The sequence below is a fragment of the Strigops habroptila genome, chromosome 11, assembly GCF_004027225.2.
Source record: "Strigops habroptila isolate Jane chromosome 11, bStrHab1.2.pri, whole genome shotgun sequence".
Lineage (NCBI taxonomy): Eukaryota > Metazoa > Chordata > Aves > Psittaciformes > Psittacidae > Strigops > Strigops habroptila.
The window spans coordinates 5,776,062-5,797,403 of record NC_046360.1 but is presented as its reverse complement, the minus strand read 5'-3'; the positions used below and the strand labels follow the sequence as shown (position 1 = coordinate 5,797,403).

At 36.9% G+C, this 21,342-nt stretch overlaps 1 protein-coding gene and 1 long non-coding RNA gene across 2 annotated transcripts in view; one reads left to right on the top strand and one right to left on the bottom strand.

Moving 5' to 3' along the window:
* Positions 1 to 17,554, bottom strand: part of ADGRD1 (adhesion G protein-coupled receptor D1) — a 144,702-nt gene extending 127,148 nt beyond the window's left edge. Inside the window, exons 1-8 of the mRNA XM_030501989.1 lie at positions 17,285 to 17,554; positions 17,154 to 17,190; positions 14,508 to 14,591; positions 11,203 to 11,298; positions 9,634 to 9,756; positions 5,361 to 5,540; positions 3,920 to 4,174; positions 430 to 494 (exon numbers count right to left, since the gene is read on the bottom strand). Coding sequence (XP_030357849.1) covers positions 430 to 494; positions 3,920 to 4,174; positions 5,361 to 5,540; positions 9,634 to 9,756; positions 11,203 to 11,298; positions 14,508 to 14,591; positions 17,154 to 17,190; positions 17,285 to 17,353 — 909 coding nt within the window. The 5' untranslated portion in view covers positions 17,354 to 17,554. The remainder of the gene's footprint in view (positions 1 to 429; positions 495 to 3,919; positions 4,175 to 5,360; positions 5,541 to 9,633; positions 9,757 to 11,202; positions 11,299 to 14,507; positions 14,592 to 17,153; positions 17,191 to 17,284) is intronic.
* On the top strand, positions 14,456 to 21,000 carry LOC115614737. Its single transcript, XR_003993830.2, has 2 exons — positions 14,456 to 14,646; positions 19,537 to 21,000. It is a non-coding gene; the product is annotated as an uncharacterized LOC115614737 (long non-coding RNA).
* Positions 21,001 to 21,342: the final 342 nt, after the last annotated feature.

The window sequence follows — 21,342 nt, the reverse complement described above, 5'->3', positions numbered from 1 at the left end:
AACAGATGAAAACTAATTTTGTTATTGTGGTGAGAATTTTTTCTAGTTTTAAAGGAAACAAGAGGAAATGTTCGCAACATGTTTTTGAATGTCCTGTATCTTCAAAGATCAATGAAACACTTCTGAAGTAGCTACATTTTTTTTTCTAATATAGAAATGGAAATATTTTCAATTATGGAAATAATAGAAATATTTTCTAATATAGATAACATTTTAAACAATTAATTCCCTTTATCTGTCTTACATTAAGAGTTCTGTACTCACTCCCATCTGCCCACGGTTGCTAAAAGTTCTCCCTGAATTCTATCTAGAAGTATTTATAACTGGGTACTGAAATAAGTGCCATTAATGAAAACGGTTAAGTGAGGAGGCTCTGTAAGATGTACACATTCTGACATTATAGAAAAAGAGTTCCAAGGACTGTCCTACCACAGGTTTTGTAGTGGTTGTCATCACAGACCATGGAAGCGTTGAAGAAAGCAGAACTTGCATGCCTAGGGAAAACACATACACAAATGCAAGTGTTAATAAATCTGACATGTGCTGTCCTGTGCATTTTACTTATGTGCGCTACTGTAGCTACACAGGCTTGCTTAAAGCATTTTGTGTAGTGATTCATCAATTTTAACACTTAAACACTTAAACCTTTGTTTGCAAACAGGAAATTTCAAGTGTTATATCTCAATAAAAAGGGAAATCTGTACAATTAAAACACTGGCAACCATCTTCCTTGGCTAGCTCTTCCCCCAATATTTATGCAAAGTGTTTAGGGAAAATAAAAACGAAAAAATCCTCTGTCTTATCAGAAATAAGTTATAATCTGTAGGCACCTCTGACAATTTCATACATGACCTTTCATATATGAGAAACTGGGACTGGAACATACAGACACTGGAAAAAATGAGACTCAAGTCTCAGCTATGATCTCCAAATGCTAACGTTTGCTTATATCTTAAGTCTAAATTGCTTGAGTGCCAAATAAAAATCACACCCATGATTAGAAAGACATTTCCACATTAAAAAAAAATTAAAAAAAAAGACAACCTCTAAGAAATATTCAAAGCCAATGGCAATACTTTCATTGCTTGCAGCAAAACTAAGGCACCCTCAAATCAAAGAACATGGGTAGCAATTGCAGTATACTAAAGCTTTTGGGGCATGCCAGTTTTGCATAAAGCAAGTAATGGGTCAAAACACAACCTGCATTAGTAGTTTGAGCATGTTATAGTTAATGCCTCTGTTAGTTTAAGTTGATTTCAAGCAACGGTGAGGTCACTATTAATCAGATAATAATCAGCAATATTAATCAGATAGCTTTACTAATCAATGTCACACACTAGCACAATATCCCTTGAAAATTACTATATGAGCATGTCATAAATGATACGTCAAGGCAAAAAGAATGAACTTTATTTTGGGTGGTTTCCAGTTGCTCCATTTTCAAAATATTGATTCATTTCTATGCAAAGCGATTTATTGATCCTTAGTGAGAGAGGAATGAAAATTTTCTTCTGGTCTATGTCTTACCAAGAATTTATATTGGCCAGGAGCACAATAAACCAGTAGTTGCATATACAGTACACATTTTTCTCACGCATCCAAAAGGAACATGATTACCCATCCTATTAAAAACCAGGCTGTCCTATCAAGTTTCTGATGTCAAACCACATTAGGCCAGCTTCAGCCGTGCTTTAAGTCCTCCAAAGTCAATAAATAGATACCAAGAATAACTTTTATTTGCTATGTTGATTAGTATTGTAATATTCATTGAACCTCATCCCTCAAATGGAAATTTTGTAATATCTAAACAATTCGAAGGAACAAGTAAAAAATTCAACACTCCACATTTCTCAAGTGCTCCAAACCACCTGAGCACTTTCAAGTAATATTAGCTTGAAAGTCATTACACTTACACAAATATATATATATACACCTGATATTCCTTTATGTTTTAATTCCTAAGCCCGTAGAAAATACACATCAAGCTTCACTTTCAATTAAGCCGCTAGAAATTTATTTTTCACAGAGAACTGGTAGTTCCAGATGACCCTGAACTAGTGGTGTAAGAGAGGAAAAAAACCTGTGAACTAGAGGTGTAAGAGAGGAAAAAAAACCCAAGCAAACAATCACCCCCCTGGTGTCATTCAACTTGCAGGATACTCACAAAAGCTCACAGCATGAACGTCTGAATGTATAAATCAGGGAGTTTGCAATACAGCCTTCTAAAAATCAGCAGGAATCGAAAGGTAGGAAACAGTTCTATACAACACTAAATATTTAGACCTCAACAGAATCAGAGGGCCCAACTCTTCCTGCAGTGTTTCAAAAGCCAGATACAAACATTCAGCTAACAGATATTCTGAGCCCCAGTAAGACTTCTTCCAAACCGAAGTATAGAGGAAACGAGTAAAAACTGAAGTCAAGAACAAGAGCATTCCATGATGCCTTGATTATTTGTTAGAGTGAAGTTGGGAGCGTGAAACACTGCAGAGCATGGTTGCTGTGAGTTCACAAGAACTCAAGGGGTTAAAAAGAAGTTCTCTTTGTATTTATATAAGTCATACTTCTCTGACAGTGAAACAGGGCACACATGTAGATAGATCAGGTCAATTTGAAAATCTACTGCTCTTGAGTTTAGCAACATAACATTCTTCTTGAATTATACTAAATCAAAGGATGTGATTTATGGTAGCTTTGAGTTGGATAGTGTTATAGTAACCCTAGATTGCTGTGAAAGATACAGCAGCCAAATACAAAAGCATTTTTCCAACATGACCAGAGCATTATGAACTTTTTAAAGATTTTAAAGCCATTTGCTCTATCAAATGAATACTCTTACAACCAGAATTTTTAAATACTTCCATAGGAATCAATTTTTTAAATGAAAAGACTTTAAGATAAAGAACTTGACCATTGTGTAGCAAAGCAAATGATGATTCTTTCATTATATACCAGATGAAGGGTTTTCTTTTCCAGCAACTTCAGTTCTACGTAAACTGGTTTATGTTTTCTTTTTTTATAAAAGAATTTTTTATATAATTTGACCGCTATAACCAAACCTGGAAGTCGCACACACTTTCTCATTTCCAGGCATGCATCAGAAGCTATGTGTTATTCAAAAGAGTTTCCATTGTAAAAATGGTTCCCATGGGTTTAAAAGCACAAGAGTTATGGGTGTAACTGCTTTAGCTCCCAGTAACCTAGTAAGAATAAATGAAAGCAGGGAAACTGCCAGCGAAGCCAAATGTTCCAGATGCCCCATAGCTTTATTCCCCGAGATGAATGTTTTCTAACTGCTACTCACACACAAGCACTTAATAGCAACAGACTTCCTTGTACTGAAAAGTTTATAATAAAGATCCATAGAACAACTGGCAGGATTTACTGCCCAGTCTTCAAAGTCTTTGTTCTAATCCTGAACCTCTGCCTTTCATACGACATTTCAGCTGATCTCTTTGAGTTCACAGGCATACAGGAGTTAGTAAGTCTTTATCATTCCAGGAACTTGAGAGAGAACCATTATTATCCACATCTGCTGGAACACACTGAGTCACTTGGCTCTAAGCTATGTAACAACCAGAGTGCAAGACAGAAGTCTGGAGTCAGTCTTGCCTAATACCGCTCTGCCTCAAGTCTAATTATTGCTCCTCTTCTCTTGATGCTAGGGGACCTAAGAATGGCTGGATACTTCAGGTCTTGGTAATTTTTTATGGCATTTTTAAGGAGCTAGAACCCAGAATGAAAAGACTGCACAGTCAAAGACAGCTGTCTTGGTGACATTCATACCTCACGACTTCTGCCTCTAAAAGTTATGTTCAATAGCCAGAAGATGTAAAATGAACACAAATCCTACACACTAAGCATTTTTAAGTCAGCATGTTTACAGAATACTAATTATGACAACCATGCACATACTCACCAACAGCAGCTGTGAAGTACTGCTCAATTTCATTGGGGGTGAGTGCCCTTTCCCATATAATGAATTCATCAAATGCCCCATTCACATAGCGCTTGGTCTGATCCCCCTCTGTCCCAGTCAGTAGATTTGCACTGGGGTCTCCATAATCATAGAAGACTTTCCCATCAGGATCGCTTGTGTTTAGAGTTCCATTGACGTAGACTTTCAGTCCTTCCCTTGATTTCCAAGTAAAGAGAATGTGAGTCCAATAAGGACCTGCAAAACATTAAAAATCACAGCAAACCCCATGAATCAATTCCATTTAGAGTCTTTCCTGTTCAGTATGGTTTTGCTGACTTGTGCAATGCTATTGAGCTGTATAGGAAGTGCTAAGAGTGAATTATGGAATGCTGATGTCATGTATATTAATCTTTATACCCATGGGGAAGCCCATACTTTGGCAGAATGCCTGTTTGCTTTGCTCTGAACTCTTTCTTGGGCTCACTGCGGTTTCATAAATTATACTTGCTAAGTACTATTGGCCAAGATTTAAAGTCTCTTCAATTCTGTCTCAAAACACAGTTCAGCAAGAACCGCATAAAGACTGCTAAAACTGGAGAACAAGCAAATAGATGAATTAAAAACTATCAGTGTTTCTCTGCTATACTTAAAGTACCAAAACCATAATACTAATTTTCACTTTGATAATCCACAAATACATAAATTACTCTACCATTTAGCTGTTTTTATCTTAAAATAAGATTTCTAAACTGATTTATCAGGCTTTACAAAATTCTGCTACTACAAGGTGAGAAAGCCCTATTTTACCAATGTTCAGGTACTCAAATTAAGGCAAGAAGTGCTTTAGTGATTGTCACTGGCATTACTAGAAGACTAGAATTTGTTCCTGTCACTAGTTATTGCTGCTCGTCAACAATACAAAGTTTAGATAGAAGCAGTAAGATGTGTGATATACCAAAATGTTTATTAATACTATGCCATGGCACACAAAACTTGACACTCAACAGATAGCAAAACGACCAAAGCACCGAACACCCAGTTAGGCAGTTACCAAATAAAGTCTTAATTGAGGAGGCAGTAGAGGATAGCACATGTATCCAGTTTTAGAAATACACTGAGAACTGTCAGGGATTGACCTGGATTCTTCACTCATGTTTCCATCTAAGCACTCAATCTATTGATGTCAATAAGAATTCCACTTCAGAAACAACCAGAAGTTGGGTCTGAGGACTGGCAAATGTTCTATAATACAGCATCACTGGTTTTTCAGTTCATACTTTATCTCTCTCCCACATCAAGAGAACTCCTAAGCACACAGCTCTACAGCTATTTTTATACACCCACATCTCTCCCCTGAAGTTGTGCTCTTACCAATACATCTCTGTGCAAGAATAAAGTAAAATATAACAACAAATTAATAAAAAAATAAAATAAGCTTTACCTGGTGGACTAAAGCTTGCTTTCCACTTCATCATTGCGTTTCCACGGGTGTAAAATTCCACTGAGCCTTCAGCTTCATTTGAACAGATTTTGAAACCACTGGATATTACTTGTCCGCCAGAGGCAGGGAGAAACTTTGCCTGTTGGTCTTGAGTCTTCCAGAAAAAGGAAAATGTTACTCCTGATGAAAGCAAGCAAGAGATGTTGATGAAAAAACAAGTGCAATTAAAATTTTCCAGTACTGTAGGATACAAGGAGTGGGAATGCTTTTGAGGACAGATGATCTGCTAGCATAAACAAGGACAGCATTTTTAAAATCAACAATGCTATAACAGTTCAAACCAAACAAACATCTCTTCCTCAGTTTTGCATCACATGCACAGAGGTCATCACTGCTTTCTGAGTAGCTTCCATCAGTTAAAACTAGTGTTCTTTGAGCACCAAAAGTAATGAAGTTTTTCTTACATATTTATGCTTCCATTCCTTTCGCCCTATCTCTCCAGTCTCCTTAGTCTTCTTACCCTCCTGTGATGATCCCCTTTTCTTCCTGTGATCTTTGCTTATTTCAAAACACAGGTAGCTCTCGTATCTCCATATCCTCCACTAGCATCCACATCTTTTTTTCACGTTCACCAAGTGCCAACAGAGCCAGAAACAGAACACTGACTGCTTCCAAGCTACTGATGAGCTAACTGGCTGCCAGCATGCCCATGCTTATTGAGTAGCATCCATTGCTAATTACACTTTAATTCTTCTAGGCATGTTACTACCTGTGTTTTCACACTTCAATGCTCCAAATAATTGCTGAAAGTGAAGATCCAATGTAAAAGAAAGGGGTAGCACCATCTGCAGAGCCACAGGCGAAATTCTGAGGTCCCCACCTACACCAATATCACAGAATTCTTCCCAAAACTCAAGTGCAATCCTGCAAGGGCACATGGTTATCTTTGACCACAAAAAATCGTGTTCAATTTGCAGTCAATTCTACTATTATACCATAAAATTGAAGAGCTCTTCAGATTGCACATTAGTGAAGAAATACGAATTCTGTAAGATGGCTTATTTCTTCAATAAAGGTTATTTCAAGAGGCTTGACCGAAACACAAGTAGCAAATCAAACCTCCCTTGCATTGCACAAGTTCTTAGTAGCTCTGCTGTAGAGGTTCTGCAGTCAAATACAATTACAAAGAAAATGGCTTGACTAAACAGCTCTAAAAGTGTTCATCATTTATAGTACAAAGTGCTGACAATAAAATCCAAGTTCAGAGCAGGTTGAGAAAAATTTTATGAAGTACAGAAGTGGAAGAGGTTTGCCACAAAGAATCATAGTGAATTAAGTTGGCAACAACCCTGAAAATCACCTACTCTAAACTGCCTGCTCAAAGCTGGGCAAATTTCAGAGCTAGATCTGGCTGCTTAGAGCTCAGCTGCCATTTTTCATGTCACTCCAGATGCAGATTGCACAGCCTTGCTTTGCAAACTATCCCAATCCTTGGCTACCAGATAGCCCAACACAAGGTAATGAAGCCCTCAAACTCTTATGTATATTTATTGTTAAAACCATACTTTTTTGGTGTGTTTCACAGTTATATGATTAAAGATGGAAAAGCCTTAAACAGCTCACTACAGCCACCAAAATTTCCCCCCCACTACTATCTGGAACATTACTTTTTTTTATATTTCACATATTCTTAGCAGAAAAGTTTAAAATTACATTATTGCAGAATAAATAACTGTGTAGTATCTTCCTAACTGTTCTGTTTATCCTCATGACAGCATCCACTGATTTACACGATATACATACTATTCCCTAAACGCTTTAAACATGATAAAATAAGCAATGTGGAAATGCTAATCAATTATCATTGGCCTCCTAGAAATCAATCAGTATATCAACATCATCAATCTCAGTTTGCTAGATCTTGATGGATACGCTGTGAACTCCCAATGGAAGAATTTGAGGCTTCTAGTAAGCAAGCTGCAGTCCCTTTATCAGCAGATAAGCCTGAGTTCATACTTCAGTTTCTTCACCACACGAGTAACAGGTTGAAACATACCATCTTCCACCACCTCAAAGGGCAACCAAAGCTGACCATGTTAATCTATTACCGCTATTAATGTGATTCCTCTGCCACTGTGTCTTACAATCTTTTTTCCAGCACTTCACTACACTTCTGCGAGCTATGGAAGTGCTGGTATTCCTCCTTTACAGGCTGAGAGATGAAGTTTAAATGACATAGGCACAGATACTAAGTAATAAAACATGTCTGCAGTGGAGATGGTTTCCCTCATCTTTCACTGTCTAGCCTATTGGACTACCCTGGCAGCTACTAATCATCCTATAGTCACAGGAAAACTGTGGATCTAAATCCTCCTTATGTGCCCTTCAGTTCATGAAATGCTGAAAGTAAAAATAAAAGGCACACAATGAACACACAGTTACGAAGTGCTATGTTGTGCACACGACTGCTTTTTTAAATGTTTTTTATTTCAATTTCCCATATGTTGCCCAAATTCAGCTCCTCCTGTGTTTGAACTGACCATTAAGACAATATTCTCCTGCATCTTTCAAAAATGTTTCTTTTGACTGAAGATGCCACTTCAATGAGGACAAAACTGCTTTACACAAAAGCATTGTTTAAAAATTACTCATGAAAGGAGGAAGGCGGGAGAAGAATATTTGAACATTTAAAAAAAAAGAATTTGTTTTCTCGAGTCAAAATAAAGTGTTCTGAAATTAGTTATTAGTTCAAAATAATTAGAAATTAATTCAAAAAATTTAGCCTAGGAAGAAATACTGGGATTTTTGTTTCATACGTTATAATATTTCATCTGAAAATATCCCAAGATCCCAATGTTTTCAGAAAGCATTCCCTAGTTAAGTGTACATAACACCAGTTTCACACAAATGCCACAAATGATGTTTAAGCAATAGTAGGCTTGAATAAAATTATATCTTATCATTGCCACAGGTTTTATTTGATTCAGAGAAGAACAAAGACTCTCTTTAGATGAAGGGGTGTTGGCTTCCCCCCTCCCCTTTTTTTTTTTATACTGCTCCTGTGATTTAGTGTTTATTGTTTATATGATTTCTTCACATTTTGTTTGCTGAACATTTCAGTGTTTTATGGTTTTAATGTTCTTGTTTGAGAGATACTGTGAGTGCTCTGGTACTATAAAAATAATTTGTGATTATTACGTTATACTATAGATGTAGAAATAATATGATTTACTGATTATTTGTATTTCTCAGTGGTATGAAAAAAAAAGTATGACAAGATACAGCACATATCAGAAAAACACCTATGGTAGGATACTGAATTACTTTTTCCTAATACTCTCAGTTAACAGCCATGTACCATCTAGTCTCGGAGTTTTGCCTAATTTCTTAAAAATTTCATACATGTCTCTTACTTTAGCAGCTAAAAAAAAAAAAAATTAAAGAAAAAAATCCTATTTCAAGTGATGTTACCTCTTTGAAGAATGGTCCAAATCAGTAAAAGCCTGAAAATTCAATGTTAGCAATACTTCTTAAGCTTAGGGACTGCTGGAGTTTACATATGGAAAGCCACCATTTTCCACTGATTCAGTTCTACTGAATTTTAAGTCTCCAGTGAATGTTTTATGCCAGTGACTAGTTGTATGTTTGGCCTGACAGTCACATACAGTTTTAATGATCTTCTGTAACCTGCATGTTGTCAAACCTGTGCCCCCCTTCTACCTGCTATTTTGTGACCTTAGCCCAGCCCAAGAGGAAGAAAGGGAAGAGAAATAAAATTAAGAGATCCAAGCACCTGCAAGGACAAATGGATTTCCAGACACCAGAGGCTCAAATTTTGTGATCTCCAAAGATAAATCTAGAAAAAACCCCAAAGCCAAACAACCACATTCCTGCTAAGAGGCCACACTGAAAAATAGTCTCTTAAAACTATATTTGAAACTTGTAGGACAACTTCTATTGTTTAACTGCAGTTCTTGTACGAATCAAACTTGGTGCCACGGGCAAGATTTTTGGGCACTGAAAGCTTATTTTACTCTTTGTTTGAATTAATTGCACTGTACATCATTGATCTGAGTAGCTGGTGATTAATTCTAATTTCGATTGCAGTTAGAAAAGACTCAATTTACAGCAACACTCAAGTGTTTTAAAAGACAATAAAGGAAAGTGTCAAGCTAGAATTTTAGAGTTCATTCCAAAGAGGAAAGAAACAGTCACTGAATTACATAATTTGACAGAAAAAGAAATGATAAAAGCAATTAATAAATTTACTAACCTTCAGGTCCACAAACTTCTGGATTACTAATGCAAGAATTTTGATAGCTTCCAAAGAAGAGAAAGGTAACTCCTTTCTTTTCAGTGACGTAAATTCCTTTGTTCACCATTCCTTCTACAATATCTAAAGGAAAAGCAAAATATAGTTTAATATTTGTATAAATCAAAACTTTCCAGAAACACAACTTTAATAGACTCATATACCTCATATGTTTATCCAGTCCCAACTATAGGCTTACTTTTGTTGGGGGATTTTTTCTTGTTGTTTGGTTGGTTGGTTGGGGTTTTTTGTTCTGTTTTGGTTTTGTTTGAGTTTGGTGGGGATTTATTTGTTGGTAGTTTGTAGGGTTTGGGTTTTTTTCAAGAACCATACAGATAACTCTCATTTCATATCTTCCCCTCTTTGAGGAAGAAGTCAAGTTTTGTCTCTAATTGAGAGATAAAATTTAGTTTCTTTTAAAAATTTGAGCGTGTATTACACAATGAAGCAAACATCTCTTGAGTCACTTCAATTCTAAGTTCATCTAGCCAGATTTAGTCATAAGGTAATGCATTTCTGTTTCCATAGTATTTCCCTTGCCATTGACGTCACCCTTTTTAATGTTCATACTGAATATATCCTATTATGTGTGAACTATGCAAATGGCCTCTAAAGCAGTTAAGAAAACACTGAATGGAAGTAGGGTTATTTGAAGTTCATTATTAACAGAGTTCACATTTGCTAGCATACTTTCACTGTTAGAAAGTAGAAAAATAGTGTGTTTAGCATTCGAATATAAAACTCCTAGAATCTGAGCAGCCCTAATAAGAGTTTTATCATTTCCACCCTTCTCCTTAGGTCAGAATTTCCAAGAACTAAACTAGAAGTGAGTTAAAACCTAATTGTAAAGTGGACACTTGCACCTACACAAGAATGAATGCTTGTGACTTAAACTAAATGACTAAGCTTATGCTTGTGTAGATGTAGCTAGTTTCCAATCATCAGGTTTCTGCCTGGAGAGTTGTCATTTTCTGTTCTTCCTTTTATCTATATCTATGCAGATTGCTGCTTGCCTTAAAAACAAAACCAAACCAAAAAACTTAATCATGTTAATCAAAGATGTCATGGTTGACAAAATCTTACTTCCTGGCTTTAAAAATTTGCTTGCCTTTGTCTTTCTGAATGTGTCCTTTAAAAATTATCAAGAAATGGTGAAAAACGGATGGCTTCTTTTTCCTTTTAACCTTGAAAGACAAGCAAAAAGAAAATCAACCTATTGTTCTTTATGTTCCTCTGAAATGTAATCTCCGCTTATTTTAAGTGTAACACAAATATTCTCAGTTTTGGAGGACCACTGGGGCCCATTCTCCCATGGGCTAATGCTTAGCATGAGGATGTCTCTCCCAGGAATGTAGAGTAATTCAGGTAACATTGCAGGAGTGCTTTTTCAGTAACAGATGACAATGTAAGCATAAACAGACCTTTACCACACGACCACCTGAATCAAAACTCAGTGTTAACTTTGAATCCAATGTTACAAGAACCATCCAAGCTTGACAAATGCAGAACAAAAAATATGTAAATCCTCACCTACAGTTGCAGAGAAGTTAGAGTAGGCAGAGTCATTGGTATATACAAAGGTAGAGTTATGGGAAGGAAGCACAGTGAAGTTGTGGATTCTTAGAGCTGGGTGGAACAACAAAAGAAAATAAGCAAATAAGCAAAACAATGAATAAACACAATCAGTAATGAATTGGCCAGTTCATATCTCTCAACATACAGATGTTGATCAGTGGCCTTTAAAATTATCATGCAACCACTTCTTCTAAAGACTTGCATGCTGGTGAATGTTACATTCTTTAACTACACAAGGTAAGCAAATACAGTATCAGTTAAACGGTTTTTTCTTCCTTACTGAGAAAAAAAATCATCAACCTGAGAAGAAAAACTATTAAGAAGTACAACTGCTGATGAAGGGCTCTGAAATATAATCATGTTGGTAAGGAACTCTAATTATAACAAAAATCATTATACTGGTGCAAAAGCTAAGGGCAATTCAAGTCCCATGTGCAGTTCTGGGCTCCCCAGTACAAGAGAGACATGGACTTACTGGAACAAGTCCAGTGAAAGGCCGAGAACGCTGGCACTGCTCAGCCTGGAGATTGACCTTATCACGGTGTATAAACACACAACGGCACTAAAGACAATGCCAGCCTCTCCTTAGTTATATACAGTGAACAGATAAGAGGCAATGGGCACAAATCAAAATATGAGAAATTCCATCTAAACATAAGGAAAAAAAAACCCAACTGTTTTATATCTGACAATAAAATTTTCTTCTCAATTTTATTTTGATAATTTAACATTGCCCACTGTAATTATTTACCCTGGGCAGGCAAAGAGAGCTTGAGGGAATGCCCATGGAAGTTAATAGACATTGATTTGGGATTTAAACCAGCTGAGCTCGTAGGAGGGAAAGGCAAATGTTCTTAAAAGAAAAAAAATAATGTGAATACCTCAAGATACAAATACATGGAAAACAAGAGGTCAGATGAGAAACCTGAACACGGCCACATCTTTTTTGGTTTGCTATATTTTAAGTTGATTGTTTCCCTTCAATTTCTTCTATTGCTCAGATAATAAAATTAATTCGCTGACACTCTCACAACACAAATGCTTTGAGAGATATAAATCTGGCTTCACACACAATGACTTCAACAAATAAAATGGATTAACATGACGGACAGATTATGATGCTTCAAGGATTTAAGAGGAGAAACATGGAATGAAAATAACTGCATGATGTGATGAGTGGAAAAACAAGGCAGGCTCTAGCAATAAACAGAAGAGTTGTGTAATCAGAATGGTATCAAAAACAAGCAAATTGTCACCTGCATTAGATTACAACAAGAAAACTTTTCTAGTATATCAAAGTCAAATCTCAGATAGCTACATAAGAACTCTGCTGGAGGCAGTTGAAATAATATCTATGTATTATAAGACACAATAAAAGCAACTGACAAATTTGAACTATCCAGTACAACATGAAAGAAAAATTCAACATTGTCAGAGTTGCTCTGCAGAGAATGAGACTTTTTGCTCCTGGCATCCTTTGCCAACAATAGTAAGACAAAGTCGTCTAAACACTTTTTCAGCAAAGTCATGCAGCTGGCTCCTTTGTAAAGTTATTTAACACAATGTCATAATAGGAGTCAAAGCAGATTGCTCATGTGAGCCAGTCTCATTCCTGTAAGTGAAGGATTGTAGGATCAGGAACCTTATATGTTCTGCTCTATCTTTTCCAAAATACCACTGAAAATATTTCTGAATTTTGCTTAAGTAATGTAATTTAACATAATTGGAAAAATAATCTAACATTAATTGCCAATTGCTCTATTTTATAACAATTGTGCTCTTTCAAGCACTTGCAAAAATAACTCTGTTGTAACATGAGTGCTAAAACAGTGCTAGATATGGAGTGCTTTACTCTTCTTGAAACTACAGTGTCAGAAAATTACTTTAACACACTGTTCGAGAACTCACATGGTAACTTTTTGTAAGCCAAATTATGATTCTACTGAAGTCAATAGGAATGCTGCCATCAGCCTCTAACGGGAGCAGAATATTGCCCAGATTTATTTCTGGTGAGCCAATTTCATTCCTTTAAGAAGTTTTGTGGCAAGATGGGTCAAAGTTTAAGCTTACAATACATGGATCTTTTCCTCCACTTAGGAACAGAGATTGATATTACCATTTTTGCATAATAAATAGCAATAACTTCACAATTTTGTTAATATCTTTCATGTAAGGTTGTAAAGGTCTCTAACTCCAGATTTAATCTTCTGCATCTTTCTGGGTAAAGATATTACAGTCACCAGTAGCAGCACAGCAGCTACCCCTCGTACAAGTACAAAACTGTGCAGCTCAACTTCCAAGGTGGTAGCCATAGTGTGATAAATACTGGGGAATATACATCAACCCAACTTGGAACTGGCTAAAATGTCAGAAGAAAAAAACCACTCCATGTGAATATTACTAAGGGACCTTTGAGTCTCAAAAGGAGACAGAGCATAGCTGAAAGTTTCATCTGAAAGGAATGGCCCTGCAAGCCCATAATGCTGCAATGGGAGACAGCGGTTTGGTCAAAGTTCCACTAATTACATCACCTGCACGTCTCCAGAAAACCTTCACCACCCTTTTTGGTCCTGATGTGAAACATCAGAAACAGAAAACTGCTGAATCCAACCAAACTGCCTTTTAATATCATTCCCTCGGGGATCCTGCAGTCCTGACAACTGACTTTTTCAAATCAGTGAGAGTTTTGCCTCACTAAAACTATCTTTATTTTGCCTAACTGGAAAAAAAAAATTAAGAATTGAACTAATGCTGCAATACTGCTTTTAAGGGAATACCCAAAACCAGATAGAAGTGAGCTGGTACACAGGTGAGAACTTAAACTTCTCTTTCTGTAGGTGCTACATGGAACTTTCAAATTGCATGAAGAATTTGGGCACTTAACTCCTTCCAAAAAGCAAAAAGAAGCAGGCACTTCACTGCCAGCATAGCCAGCTATCTCAGTCACGGAGTGTATTAGCATGTACCAAAGCAACCAATAACAGTGTGATTTCAATGACTCTTTGGATCATAAACCTTTTCTCTTTATAACCTTAACAATGTGTAAACAGCCCATAAAACATCTGAGAATACTCTATAAAAACCAGTTCACAAATACATTATCATTTGGACATTGGAGCACTGCAAAAACATTAACTGAAAAAAAATCTCTACTGCTGTGGTACAAAAGCTAACCTCTTTTATTTCTTCTGCTCCCTTTCTACTTACAGACTGACAGAAATACTTATGTTACTGCCATTGTCAACGAATCCTTTATCTACCTCCGTTTGTATCCCGAAATTCATGAATTCCATCCACATCTTCCAATGGCCAGTAATGGGAAGCTGATGCGAGAACTTTGAACCCTTTCAAGAAACACAAATGAAAAGGTTATTAAAGCAAGGAGCAACAAGGAGTGCAGTAAGTCACTACAGAAGCAAGCAATAAGGGAAGTCAATAGGTTAACCAAGATATTTTATGTAAATCAAGTACAGCACATAAGCAAGATGATAAATCAAATAAAAATGGCAGAGTAGATTAAAACCATCTGATTGATCACTGCAGAAAACCTGTTTTTAAAGCTCAACTGACTTTTATTTTAACTGCACTTAAAATGTGCAGCAATCCCTGTGACTAAATCCCTGTTACTGTACCAGACTGCATTTGTTGAAGTAACAGTTAAGAAAGCCATTCAAGACTAATTTCAAAATATTACTGATAGTTCTAAACACACCATGGATAGTACAAAGCACTAAGAAGGGAAAGCATGGGGAAATATTTAGCCTTCATCGCATACTACTACTGCTCCTGCCTCCTCCATAGGTAACTCAGCTCTCTGTGGTTCGCAAGAGCAGGAAAAGATACTAGAGAGTTCCCAGGAATTTTCATTCCCAAGCAATATCTAACAAATGATTCATAATTGACCAGGATCTATTATTGGCCTACCTGACTAGAAATGTTTGCAGTTGTCAAAGAGCTTTTCCCACAGAGAAGGAAGCATAAATAGGTAAGATGGGGATGTCTTTAGATAAATGGATGAGATTCTATGGCTATACTTTAAATATTTGGAAGACACAGAGAAAGGCACAACTGCTAACAAAAGGAGGAGGGTACTGCCAACATAAGATATAGTGACACAGAATAAGCACATACAAAACCCAATCTAAAAATTCCAGGCAACCCAAACTTAACTAAGCTGAGCGTGACAAAGCATGCCAAGGAAACAGGACCTAGGAACAAGGATTTCTGCATTTACATAAACTAAATCTGGACATGTGCTTAGTTCTACCTTCAAAAAACATATTCTGGCTGCTGCAAAAGGAAGTTATAAATTTCTATGCTATTAAGAGCATCCACATAGGCTACCTGAGCTAACGTACCTCCATCTGACTTTAACCAAACTACTAGTTCCACTCTGCAGAGCACAGAACGCGCCTGCTGTTTCACAGTGTGCTTATATACAAGTCTCTCTTGCTCCCATTAACATCTTTATGTATCAAAATAGAAAAAGGATTAAACTTAAGAGAGGTGGTATAAAAAAAAATTAGACAAATAGAAATAAAAAATCCAGGGAGAAAATAATGTGATGCCAAAAACCCTCTGTCATAACGCGGCACAAGAATTTTATTATTAGCAGTAGTAGCAGCATCACAACAAAGCCATAGTTGGCATCAAACTCCTGAGAAGCAGCTATATTTTAAGGAGCTTACATTTAAAAGCTTGAAAAAATGGGCAAAAATAATCGGAAGGAAAACAGACATACAGCAAAGTGAATTGCCTAGACCCACGCTGCATGTCTGTGGCTTTCCCAGCTCCCAGTTCTGAACTATACAAAGCCACGCTGCTGCCCTACTACCAGCCCACCAGCCCTGAGAAGACCTCCGAAAACGAATACCTGTTCCAAGTATAAGTTGAATTCAAGGCAATATCCTTTCAAAGGAAAACTATGTTTAGGAAAAAATTACAGGACCTGTTTACAAGCCAAGTTCCAATCCAGAAAGCATCACTCAGTTACACTTACACACACATACTATACTACAAAATAAGTGTTGTGTAACGTTCTCCCTTACTGCAGGAAGCTTTTTTCCCCCCCATACTGTTTCATCAGCTAGAAGCCAGTGATCCTCATCTATAGGAAATGAGACTGTACTTCTTTGTTTTCCGGTGAAGGCAGAACAAAAGAAACTAATGGGTCTGAAGCTACTGCAATAGCAGACAACATGGCTTTGCCACATCGCGCTGTATTTCGTTTGAAAATAATTACATATGGTTAAAACTTAAAAGCCCGAAGCAATACATGCACTGCTAAAGCAGTAAAATTGTACTTGTACACCACCATGAGGCTTGAGGTTAAACTATTTATATAAAACCAGAAGAATTCTGCAGTTACACATACAGACCCCAAGTAAGCTTTGAGTAAGTTTTTTCTATATCGAAAACATATGAGAGGTCCTTATTATGGTCTATAACCAATTTAAACTTAAGCATGAAGACCGGGAAGAGGGGAAATGACTTGAAGCCATGCAAAAGTACTACAAAGTATACAAGCTGGCATATCTAACTGTAAATCATTGAATTGAAAATGTGGAACACATTGAGGGGAAAAAGAAAACAGCCTGAGTAGAGGTCTGATTCAAAAACTCACGCTCAAAAGTAGTACTAAAACATAAACAGCATATGTTTTCTACCTGTCAAATACAAACCATTTTTCTCCATTCTGTGCAGAATATTCAGTAGGTAAGTCACTGAATTTAAAATGACTGGTACAGTCTGATACTTTAGACTATTACATTTTTAATACACAGCTGATGTCAAACGTAGGATCACAGTTTCTTTGGAGCTACTAAGAAAAATGAAAAAATAGAAACCAAAAGAGCAAATAATCATTTAAACACATTGTCATAAAATGGAAATAGAACATTCCTTACCTGGGTGTTTGGGTAACTGGGAATAGTTTCCATACACCTGCACATAAAACATTACATAATGAGAAAGTAAGGCAAAACTTGCTAAGAGGAATCCAAATATATCTCAATACTGACCATATTCAGAACATTACCTGATATTTGTACTGAAATAAAATCAGCAGAGAATAATGACAAGAGAGCAGAGATGGTAAGTTCTCCATGGTCTATTTAAGGTTAAAAGTAAAACTGAAATCAAATTCCTGTAAGATTTCAATCACAAGTTTTCCTTTGCTACTTCTTGTATTAAAAGGTACATTTCCCATGAACGTTCAAAAAGTCCATTCCTTCAGTGATGGCAAAATATCCCTCCAGACCTTTAAGTAGTATTTGTTTGCTTCACACTTTGATCTCTTCATTTAACTCTAAATAAATTACCGTGACTGGAGGAAAATTAAAAGAAATGTGCATCAGATCCAAAAGTTGTACTGTTCCATGGAAAGAAGTCAAGTATTTCTGTTACAATCTGTGCCAAAAAGAAAATATCTTGTTTTCAACTTTCTTCCTATGGTTGCCTTTTCCTTTCAAATTGCTTTCACATTGTCAGAGATCTGAAGCCAGTTTTAGTTTTGCGAGCAAGAAAACGTACTTCCTTATAGCACATAGAGTGTATAACTCTCACTGTTCCTCCGAAACTGAGCTGAAAAGAGTTGCTAACTCCTCGCCTGTCCAGCTCACGTTTGCACCTCCATCCCAGATCTTTTTGGGTGGAGAGCAAGTCTGAGTGATGTCATGCTTTCTCCTCAAACTTTGTCCCATTCTGGTACTCTATTTATATCACGTTGCTGCTGTCTCTTTTCTGGGTCCTAACACCAGCCAGCTAGGAACAAGTGGAAACGAATGTGCTTCAGCAAACACATAAAAGAGATTACTGCTGTTAGCAAGCTGCACACTTAGAAAGAGTCAAAGGCACAACAAGTTGTCTTAATTCAAACACCTAAGAAAAATAAACCAGGTTCTGGACAGAGTTTTTGAAGGAAAGCTAAGATATATTTATTAAACCAGATTGTATTTCTGCCTGAAGAAGCATGACTTTAAAAAAAAAAAACCAAATTAAATCACATGGCACTCTGAAGGATTAATTTTACTGTATATCAAGAAGGGGAAACTGAGGCATTAAAGATTTCACTGATTTGTTCAAAGCTGCACAACGAAACAAGTAGAAGAACTAGGAAAATACTTTTATAGTTGCTATTTTATTTTTTTATATATGAAAGATTTAAATTATTTTTATAAAAGCCTCCCAATTACACTCTGACACAAATATTAGCCATCATTTTACATGGAAAAGAAAAAAGCAACTAAAACCTGTGGATAGCCCTCATTTAATCTGCTCCTTTACGGTAAAATCTTGTTTTCAGTTCCCTCCAAGTTCTATTTTCAGTGAAACAAACTGTAAGAGTAGTATTTTAACAAAACCGGATAAGCTTTCCATTCCCGTTCATTTCTCCCCTTTTCTTTATCCTCATACAAGCAATTTCAAGAGGGTGCAGGCAAGATCAGAAACTAAAAATCAGAATCAGACCATGTTAATATCGTAACAAAATTCAAATTATTTTATTTACCTTTGCTTTTGCCAAAAGCTATGTCAATAGATTGGATCTTGTTTTCAGCCCCAGATGCTTACTCACACAGCAAAACATTCTCTGCCTAAAATCAATGGACACATAAGCTCTTGATTATACGAAAGTGATCACAGTTCCTGCTCCCATGCCTGTCACTGCCCCATTGTGCCTTATCTTCTGACCATTAGTTATCCTTCCCTCACTCCCCAGCCATTTTGTGCCTCTTGGCCCCACCTCTCCAGGTACCTCTATTTGCCTGGTTCCTTTTCTTAGCTCTATTCCTTCCAGTATATTAGCCCTATTACTTGTCTACTTCATCACAACTTCTGTACCAAACTCTAGTCAGTTATAACTTTTAGGATGAAACAGTTGAGATTATATAGTTGGAAGCCCAGCTGGTGGTAGCTGTGGCCCTGACTTACTCAGCTTATCCATACTCTGGATGTACACTGAACTTCCAAAGCTTCTGGTGGTAACTAGCTTTAGTTACCATCTGCATCCTTGCAGATGACTGAGGAGTAGATGGGACTCCAGGGTCCAAGGACTAAAGAGAGAAAAATTAATTGTGGACATTCCTGTGGCGCATGACTGTTTCAATGTTACCAAAAGTTTAATACTACAAAACCTCTCTACTGAAAAAAACAAAAGCTTATTTCTTATTTTGTAACTCTGATTTAGTATCTACAACAAAAGAATTTTGAAAATTTGAATTTCAGTTCCTTCAAAAATGTACTTTCTCGATGTAGTTTAAACCAGTCTGACTTTTGCTTATTTCTCTCTAGGGTTTTTTTTTTTTGACTCCTTCTGTCATTACTGTTGGCCACAACTCTTCTACATCCTGAAACAAAAGGAGGAATTCTGTGTAAATCCGAGGAATTCTGCTTCATGTAGTGACAAATACAGCCACCCTTAGAAATAACAGAGCTGCAGCTAAAAATCCAGAGAAAAGCTAAAATGTAGAAAGAAAAAGACAGGAATTTGAAATATTTGCCAAGAGAGGCCTGTCAAGGGAAAGAATATGCTTACCAAAACAATTGTGAGAATCCAAGCAAACATCTACACTGCCAAAAATTTCTGTGGAAACAGCAAATTGCAAGCAGACATCGGAAATTATTTGCAGAAACAAATTCTGCATTTATTCCTGTGATCCTCTGGAAACCTGATCTGAAAAGTCACACTGCTCCCACCACAGACCAGAGGCAGCACCGGGCATCTGGCATGCAAAGAGTAACTGATCCAACACTTGGAAGACGAACAATCACAGCAGATTGCTCTTGAAGAACCTGCAGATAAAATAATGTCCATTTAAAGTACTTACGTGTCAATAAAGGCACAAAGGTCCGCATATGCTGGGTAACTGGGCAGCCCACAGTACAACTGCTGGTAAGTTTCTCCCCAGCACAGCTCTTCCGCTGCGTTGTCCTGGGGCCCTGCTAAGGGTCAGGAAGGGGAAAGCTGTGACCCCGTGTTACAGCGCTGGGGGTCCACAAAAGGCTCTAGATTTTCTGTCCCACTTAAGCAGAGGGCAGCAAAAAGGCCAGGGAGGAAACGCTCTGCAGCTCAGACATTTGCCAACAGGTAGAATGAGTTCCCTATACAGAACAGAAAGCCTGATGACGTGTAGCAACAACCACAGGCTTGCAAACAGCACTGGGAAATGATGTGCCCCAGCTTTCTCTCTCTATGCCCCTCCCCCTTACCTTTTATTTTTTGGGGAATGGGGGCCTTTCAAAGACAACGGTTTAACAAGAAGCTCAGTTGTTACATGTCGGTGATGCTGGTTGCAATGCTTCCACAGCAATATGAGTGTGACCTATCATGCGATAATTAAACTCTTCAGTTCCATTTTCAGCTTTCTGTGTTCACCTCATGTTCATTCAGGATGACTGTATTATTGAAACACAAAATCAGCAAATGCTGTAGCTGACATTTGCCACGAAATGAAAAATAACCTGAAGTTAAAAGTCTTTATTGCTAACTATGTAAATACAAGCAGAGAGAATAATCCTTTAAAGACTACTTTATACCAGAGACGACAAACAATGTGTAATACTGTTTTCTTCCTTTGTTTTCACTGGAATCATTAATTTTCCACAAGAGAGCTGGTGCATAATTAGGATTGAAATGTTTTAACAAACATCTTAGAAAGGAGTTATTTTAAAAATAATTACTAGCTGGATTTTGTAAAAGTTCTATAAGGTCAGAGTCTCTACTAATAAATCCATAAATATTCTGGATTCAAGTGACTCCCTGGTCAATCTGTTTCTCTGTCAGTAATTGAAGTTATTAATGTGATGGTTACAGCTGATACATCAACATCCACTTAAATTTGAAATTTTAGTGCTAAGTTTTCCAGCCTGTTAGGGACATCCAAGGTAAGTAATTGTAGAATTGATTTAGTTCACTTACACAAAACCCCTCACAGTTTCACATACTAATTTGGCTCTCCTTTGCTATAGAGAATGTCCTTGTACCAAGTCTCTTAAAACTACTCAGACGTAATAGGTGCAATTTGACTAGATTTGCCCAACTGTAAGGAACCAGAACAAGATCCTGTAGCAAGCTTGCCACCTTCTCAATGCACACCT